Source organism: Varanus komodoensis, unplaced genomic scaffold (assembly GCF_004798865.1).
Source record: "Varanus komodoensis strain SLA01 unplaced genomic scaffold, ASM479886v1 scaffold8, whole genome shotgun sequence".
NCBI lineage: Eukaryota > Metazoa > Chordata > Lepidosauria > Squamata > Varanidae > Varanus > Varanus komodoensis.
This window is the reverse complement of record NW_025336481.1, coordinates 25,337,478-25,346,387: the sequence shown is the minus strand read 5'-3', so window position 1 is coordinate 25,346,387 and position 8,910 is coordinate 25,337,478. Positions and strand designations below refer to the sequence as shown.

General features: G+C 37.8%; 1 protein-coding gene across 5 annotated transcripts in view; it reads right to left on the bottom strand.

Annotated features, from left to right (window-relative positions):
* Positions 1 to 4,765: 4,765 nt before the first annotated feature.
* The window catches only part of ATP2B1 (ATPase plasma membrane Ca2+ transporting 1), an 80,341-nt gene continuing 76,196 nt past the window's right edge, over positions 4,766 to 8,910 (bottom strand). For all 5 annotated transcript variants that reach the window (XM_044454863.1, XM_044454865.1, XM_044454862.1 and 2 more), the window contains one exon: positions 4,766 to 7,768. In XM_044454863.1, coding sequence (XP_044310798.1) covers positions 7,454 to 7,768 — 315 coding nt within the window. In that variant the 3' untranslated portion in view covers positions 4,766 to 7,453. The remainder of the gene's footprint in view (positions 7,769 to 8,910) is intronic.

Sequence of the window (8,910 nt, the reverse complement as noted above, 5' to 3'; positions counted from 1 at the left end):
CATTTGGGCTCCTTCAAGGTGCTTCCCAAGGTCAGGCAGTCTTCTCCCAAAGTGACAAAAATCTTTGTGCAGAACTCTTCACAGTTTTGTGTACAGTTTATGTTTCAGAAATAAGCATCTCCAAAAATAGCATCTTTTTGTTTTCTCTGTAAACAGTGGTTTGTGTGGGGAGTGAGTATGGTTTACTGATTGAAATACCTTCTGATCCTAGAACACTTTCTAATAGGGACTTTCCAGTCACTGTGATTTGAAAAGAGAATCAAGAGTTTACTTAAATATATAAAATTTAAGCTTCCCTTTCTTTGTTGCAAAGCTGTCCTGGAAAACAAGTAAGAAGTCAAATATTCTGTGTTGGGTTGGAGATGCTTCAAGTTCTGTGTTCATTATTTCAAACCCTTTCTTTTCTTAACCTCATGGACCAATAATCCGACCTTTTCTCAGACCATTTCTGCTGTGAAAAATCTTTTCTGAACACCACCCACGGCTACAAAGTGACTTTCAGCCATTTTACCTCTCTAGCCCCCACACCTATCCTTCTAAATTTTTGCAGGCTTCTTGTTTAGAGATATCTCTGCAATCTGTGCCATTTCATACAAGTTAAACAAAATGCAGGAGGAAAATGAATTGCTCATACCCACTCATCACTGAGGGTTCTCCTTCCTCATAAACCACTACACTTCTTTTTCTGAAATGCTGGTTTCTTACTTGGGACCTTCTTTAGGCTGTCATTTTCATTTTATACATATTCTTCTGAAGCTTGTGAGGCTGATCCTCTCAAAAAACTATCCCTAGAAATTTAGGGATATATAGTATTAATACATACTGCATTTTTAATATAAAATAGAAAGCATCTATACCCATAGACATGCATGGACAACTGCTTCAACTATAGAGTATCTGTAAGATTTAGAATACCCAGCAACCTGCACTAGTTTCAATGGTTCCTAGCAGGCCACTTGGTTGTGGTCACTGGACCTGTAGCCCCCACCATCTTTTGTGAACTGGCTGGTCATCTGGCTGCTTTCTGACATTAGAGATAAGGTCTGTCTATAGCTGCACATGATCTATAGCTGGGAATGATTTTGCTATCAGTATAAAGAAGCTTCCTTCAAGCTGGTACCCTACAGCTGTGAACCATAACTCCCAATACTGCCAGCCTACAAGGATAGATACTTTACAAAACCTAACAGCTTCTGCACCACTTTAGAAGCCTTCTCCCAAATTTCTTCATGTAGGAATGCATGTATCCATGTGAAAAAATGATGGGTTAACTACACCATCCAGACAGTGGAGTGCCTCCATCAAAAAGATGAGGACCTTGCCATGAAGGGAAGCATAAATCACTCATACCTTTGTTTAGCTTGACAGCTCATCTTTTGACTGGTGTCAAACCAAACTAAAGGCTACTGGAAGCCTCTCTTGATCAAAGTCGAAGGTTTGCACCTAGTGCACTTTGGCAGCAGGTGCCTCCCAAGACATTGTCTGGGGATGCCCCTTTTCAGACATCTGTAAAGCATGCAGATGCTCATTCACATGAGACCCCGAAGTGTCTGTCACAAGTATTCTCCTATAATACATTTGGGTATGGAGTGTCTAATTTTCTTCAAGCATCCTCTCTTTCTCTCTGTATGTAGCATTTCCACCAGGAATCTTATTCCAATCTTAGTTACTCCTCCCACTATATTGTGCCCAAGGTATAAGGCCCCTTCATTGGACTATGTCGTCCCACAGACAAACAGCCTATGACTCTGAGTTAACAATAAACAACCTACCTTTATTTGTATAAGCATATTGGTTTCAAGATGTTAAGTAACATTTCCTTAGTGAATAAAACCATATATAATAACTTCTGAAGTGTCTCATTCTTTCCATTCACAAACACTCCTCACTCACAGATCCTCCTTTCCTTGCTGGATATACTTTGACCAGTCCTTACCTGTTTAATCTTTGCCTTCTGCACTCAGCTCTCTGCCAGCTTCTCTCTCTCTCTCACTCTCATAATACTTGACAATATTAGGTTTTGATTCTCACTATGCAATTTTGTCCTCCAAGTCTCTTCCCTTTCTAATCTTAAATGCCTTTCCCAGCACTATCTAGGATTCTAAGGAGAAGGCTACCTCAGCAGATTCTGCAGACCGCTGACTGACCGCAACTGTTAACTGCTGACAGATATCAATATATGTTTATTTCTCCTCACACACTTCCAAGCTCCATCCACACACTCTCAGTCACCAACCAATAACCTCACTCACTCATTCTGGTCTTTTATCTCCCTTGGTCTTCTGAAATCATAGGTTTAAAGAAACACACTGATAACACTTTAAATAATTACAGTGTGCAAAATATTGGTGCACTCCAAAGGTCCAAGATACAATAGGACCTTCATATCTGCTGTCTCAGTTACCACAGTTACATTTAACTACAGTTGATCACGGCCCTCTGCATTTGTGAGGGTTTGGGGTGCAGGACCCCTGAAAAAGTGGAAATAAACATATCTCTAGGAAAAACCCACAAATATTTTGAGAAAAAACCTTATGTATCTCCACAGTCTTTGCACCCACTGAGAGACAAAGTACAAGACTGGCTAGTATTGAGACCAAGAATGTGGCATCCCCAAATAGAGTCTCTAGAGTTATTTGTGCTTTTCGCTGAACCTATGTGTAGTTTTTCCACTTTCACAGGGATCCAGCACCCCTAACCCCTGCACATGTGGAGGGCTGACTGTACAGTAGACAGTGTTCACTACAATGTGTGGTTTTAGGCATCTGCTGGGGGGCTTGGAACCTATGCCCCATGGATACTGGGTCCTGCTGTAAAAACAAAATAGGTTTGCAATTGTCAGCACCCCCTGCAAGAACTATTTAGCTATTTTTCAGGAGCTGTTACCAGCTGTCAAAACAGAGATAAGAAAAGCCAGAACCAAAATGTGGGGTCGGCAGCAAGTGACTGCCAGCCACTCATGGGCTGGTTGGGCAGTTCCTGTGTGGCTGGCACTGGCAGGTGCCTGGGCAAGCTGTACAAGCTTTTCTTCACCCTTGCCAAGCAGCTTGCTAACTGATTCCTAGTACTTGGGTTTAGATGATGAGATAACCCATTGTAGCTAGATCAACTCCTACATTGTTAGGATGGCTTCTTCCCTTCAAAAAAGCCACCTGAAAGAATTTGGTCTAGGTTTGTACAACCCAATCCAGGGCGGCTCATCAACCATTATGGGTTGTCATTTCATGCAAACCCTGCCAAACAGTTCTCAGCAAATTAGAGGAAATAAACTATGCCAGTGCCAAAAGCAGACAGTCACCTGGAACACACAACCAAGTTGTTTTGAATAAAATATATTGTATATATTGTAAAGATTCAGAATGTTTTTACTGGTAGTGCCTAAAGTTTTATACCATTGTGAAAGTTTCTTAAACAGTGTGCTAGATCCACTGTCCTAAACTGATGTTTGTAGTTATTATGCAGTTAGTCATATGAACCTCATTTATAAGTTATTTGCATGAAAGGCTCTACCAGGCTGAAAGCAAAACAAACACACTTCTAGAACTGTTTATGATTTCATGCATGCACACATCCTTTGATGTCTCAACACTGAGCACAGTTGCTTGTGAAGAAGCCTCAATGCACAAGCAGCTGCTTGCTTGAAGGAGTTCTGGAGAACTGGGACACCCACAAATCAGGTATACTATTCGTGTGAACCTTCTATACACAGTCAGCTAGTTGTATATGGAGGCTCCTTGCAAACATCCATACTAAATGTGTGGTTATTGGGGTGGGGCTAAAAGTGTGACTCTGCTTTTCTTCATGACATTACTTTCAAGTCTGCCCCTTTCCAACAGGAATATTTCACACGAAGCTAAACTGTATATACCTACGTGCAGCATGACAGGCAAGCTGCCTGTAGTATTTATACCTTCAAGGCTAAGCTAGTAATAGAATTAAAAAGTCAAAATAGAAGACTGCTGAAGACCTATAACTATAGCACCTTCCAGAATGATAATGCATAAGGACTGTTCAGTAACTCTGCTCCTGATTGAAATTAGGCAGATTCTCTCCTTGGTATTTTATTGCTATACTGTATCATTATCAAAGGGAGGAGGAGGAAATATTTCCAAATCTTGTGTATAGCAGCTTGCTAACTGAAATGAAATTTCATCAATATGATACTGACAAGGAACTAGGAACATCATTGGAAAACTGAAGGGGACCACGAAAGAACAAGTTAGCTCCAACTCCAGTTATGTTTAGTTTATCCCATATCTAGTATATACTTGGAACAGATAATATATTAAAACTCACCAAGAGTGCCATTTTTCTTGACAGAATGGCAGGGTACAAATCAAATTAATAAGAACTAACAATAGAGGCATGGACATTTTGAAAGATAAGACTAAGAGGAAAATATTAACAGGAACATCAACAATAGCAAACAAGGATCCAGTAATTGCATTTTGGCTAAATAAATCAATTAGGACCAGGGTGGAAGTTGAAGACAGAATGCAATTTAGGAGGGGTTATAGCCTCATGTGAGGCTTTATGCTAAGCTTCCTATTGAGATCTGCCTAGCATCTATTAAGTTGGCACCAATATTATGTCAACTTTTTATACGTTTAGAGTAAAATCTCTAAAAATGGCAGTTCAGTACAAACAATGGCAAATTAGTACAAATCACACACACCAGTTAAGAAATAGATGTAGGACAGGCTGCTTATTTAGAATAAAGTTATATATTTCAAGTAAAATGCTTTCAAAAATTCCAGTCCCCATCCAGAGACAGATAAACAGCACATTTATTTATTTAAGTTACATTGAGCAAGCTAAGTAAGCCTTACAACCAGAAAATGCAAATATGTGGCTCAGCAACTGAAAAGCGGTAATGATTGTTTTGATAGCTAACATGATGTCATGGTATTTTGCTTTCACAGTAAAGTTATTGAACAAGTATTCCTGATTTCAATTACACTTACACTTGCTATTAAGACTCAATGTACTGCTGTCAACAGGGTCAAAAAAGGATGATTTCTGCACAAAGTCTACAGTTAAATTTCTTCCAGAGATCTGAAATATAGAATTCACAGTAGGTTTTGGGCAGCAGAGTGTAGTCATGACTACCATTAAGACAGAAGGAAAAAAAAGATTTCTGTTCAAATGGCAAGGTATAAAGGTAACATTCACTATTACACTCAGTCTCATGTAGCTGAGATAGTTTCAGCAGGTAAACTCCATTCCCCCTTATGTGTTGGGCACACTTTTTCCTGCTTTATAGTATTATCTAGTTCCAAAATGTGGTGGTTCTCCAGTTACAAAATGGAACCATAGGAATAACTGCCACATGAAATACAAGTATTGTGGTACTATAAAGTGAATTTTCCAGATTGAACTAAACAGAAACAATTAGTGATGCTTCAGTGAGTGGTTAACGGTGGGATACAATGCAGGATGGATCTGTACTGTCCATGGAAAAGAGAATTATTTCAACATCATTGTCCTAAATATTTCACTTGGAGGTGTGGTTATGTATGTTTGACTCAGGCACTACCTCTCCAGACAACAAACCAACACTCACAGGTGTGGCCATCTCCTTCTATGTTTAACTCTGCACAGAACATTTATGGTGGATTCTTTTTCTTCTCCCTTGCTAACCCGACTTTCCCAGGATTATTTGCCTGGACAGGTCAATGCCCACCCTCCTAAGATTATACATGCTATGTTCCCTTAGAGTATGGTTCTTATAATCCTCTTCTAACACCAGGATGAAGCCTAGTTCTTTCAGCTATGAGTCAGAACACAAAGAAGCTACTGAAGGATGCAGTTTCTCTTTTCCACTTGGCAGTGCTTTCATCAAACTCCCTATCGGAGTGCTTATTCTTTTTCCTTTGTTTGGCTCTGCCAGCAAAAGGAAAAAAGTATTTGAGATCTTTTTAGAGGAGAAAATGGCAGAGGCAGAAAAACACTAAAAGGAAGAATGGACTGTAACAAAAAGTTTCCTTTAGAAAAGTCTCCAGTTTTCAAAAACTCAAGCACATGTTATTCAGCTTTTTGCTATCTGGACTGTTTTTGGCCCCCAGATTACTTAAACAGTAATCATTATTTGTCACCTAACTACATTTCTGACTATTGGCTTTTTTGTAACTAGTCAAGGGTAATCTTATAAAAAAACACATTTCGCTACCAATATCAACTCCTTTAGCTTTGATAAAGTTTCCTGCCTGAACTGTTTGCAAGTCTCATCTGTTTCACCAATGAGATGGACCATTTTTATTTAAAAACCTCGTTAATTTCCTTTCTAAATTAAGCTTACATCTATTCTTTGTTAAGGTGCTGAATCCTGTAACACATGTTGCTGCATGTTTATTTTAACAAAAGGGTTGATTTATTTTTATATAAATGAATTTTAAAAGGAGAAGAAAACATGTATGCTACCTGTTCAGAACTTTCCAAATGCCAGCAGCCCTCATGCTGTAAGGATACTCAGGATCAGAAAAATAAACAGCTCTACTCACAGTTCACCAGGACAGCAATAAGCTACTTGGTTTAAACAAAAACAGGAAGGACTAAAGTTCTGATGTATTTTGATTTAATCCATTTTGCCTGAGATAACAAAAGTATTTCAAGCAAGTTCCATCACATTGTCCTGCATTAAACAATCCTCTACTAAATTCTGAACAGAAGTTACTCAGTAAGTTTCTCAATTTTTAAAAATTTTACAGTTGTTTCAAAACCATTAAGTAGTAAATGTTTAAGAAACTAATTAGGACAGAGGCCATAACTTCATTAGAACACCACTGCTCATGGTTTTTACAAAGCATTAGTGTTACCTATTTGGCTATTAGTAGTAGCAATTTTATCTACAATATTTAACAAGGTAAATTGCAGGCAAAAATTTAGTACAGTTTCAATAGAAACACCCTTTCCTGAAAATACAGCAGTATTTGATGGACTAGTTTTTTTTCTGCATCATTTATAAGGAAGCTTCCCATATATGAACAGGAACAAAAAAGTATCTACAAACCTTGTAAACAGATCTGTGTCATTTATAAACATAAATAATCCAAATTATTAACAGCCAACAGCAGAAATGAAAGTTATCAATTCAGTGATCCAGTGCAATCTTGCACATTCCAGCTCTCTCCTCAAAAGGAATGAGAAACTAAAGCTCTGCTAAGACATTCTTAAGGGCCTTTCTTAAGTACAGCTGATGATCCACAGGTCACTTTAGCCAAGTTACTGTTTATCTGTCAGAGTTCATTATTTCTCTCCCCCCCTCCCCAAAAAAAGCACCCTCAAGTCTGGCAGAAAGCTTTTTTTTAAAAAAATAAATCTACATTCGTACAAGTGTATCTTCTTGTTGAAGTCCAAGACAAGAATACCATCTTGTCCATCACAATGAGTGAGGAGACCCAGTTTCAATTTGTTTCTTTACGATGCAGCTAATGTGTTAACATTCGGCTTACAATCAGAGGGATGTTTCCAAACTATGTAGTGGGCTCCCTGGGGATGAAGAGGTAGCAGACTTCTTCAAGTCTGTTGTAAGATGAATTCCACTGTCAACTGCATTATTATTTTTGTTGGGAGAGGGTGGTAGAGGAGTTGAGTTGCGTTTTGTTGGAGCATCATCTTCAGCATCAGTATCATCAATAAGGGGAATATGAGTCTCAGAATCTTCTATTCTAAACTCTGGATGTGTCATAAAACTGTGAATTGAACTTCGTGTCTCAGGTTTTTCCAATCCTTCATATAAGGAACTACGAAACGCATTCACCACTCGGATCTGCAAGCATAATTTCATAAATGTTAATCCACAGCAGAAATGTATTAAGGGGAAAACGGTTTTATGAATTTGAATCCACAAACAGCTAGACATGAGTGAACTGAATTTGTATGTGATGCAGTGAAACTTGCAATAAACTGTAAAAAAAATAAGAGCATTTCAGTAGAGTGCTGCCAGGCTACAATAGGAATAATAGTGCTGCGTGCACTGCCAAAATGCCAAGCCCTACAAAATTGAATATATGTTACTCTTATATAAAATAACACAGTTCAACTAGTTAAAGGTTAATTAAGCCAATCTGAAAAAAATCCAATTTATTGAACTGGATAATATCTTAGAACTTTGGAAAACTAAAGATGGCAAGAATTTTAGAAGTAATAGCAAATTACTTGCTTCCAATGCAGGAAGCTATATATCCATCTATGAATACCCAAGCAAGTATAAGCAGTGTTAAAATTACTGGACATTTTAGTATCATGCAAAAAAACAGTTCTATGAAGGTAAATATTTGAGTATATACCACACAGAATACTGTCATTGTAATCGGTATCCGGATTTGCTGGTTATAGAAGAGATACAAGATAAAATATTACCTGGAAGATGCAATTATTTATTCTCCTGCACATTAAGAAAAGAACCATTTCAGCCACATTTTATGCATGCATGTATGCACTCACACTCAAATGAAGACAAAAACATATGCAACAGTTGATTCATGATTTATGCAGACATTTTAAATGTAGATTGTGACTTGGTAAATGTAGATTATGGCCTTAATATCCTCTAAAATAGATATTTATGCAGGAAAACAAGTATCTGCATCTTACAGGGTTTTTTAAAATACTTGTATCTTTTCTTAAGTAGCTATTTTCTGAACACTCACTAAAAATGCAATATAAAACCTTCAAGAGATTTGAATCCTATTTGTTTTCTTATAGCCAATAGGATAGTAATCTAGATTAAAACGAGAATTGAGAATTTGTCCATCTCAGTATGTCAAATGAAGTTAATACTGTCAACATATTGCAATATTATGAAATTAATGTTATACATTATAGCTCCCTTGTGACATTTCAGGTTACAACTTGCCAGCAAAATAAAATCCTGATCCTGTTCCCAGTGGTCCATTATGTATTTTCACC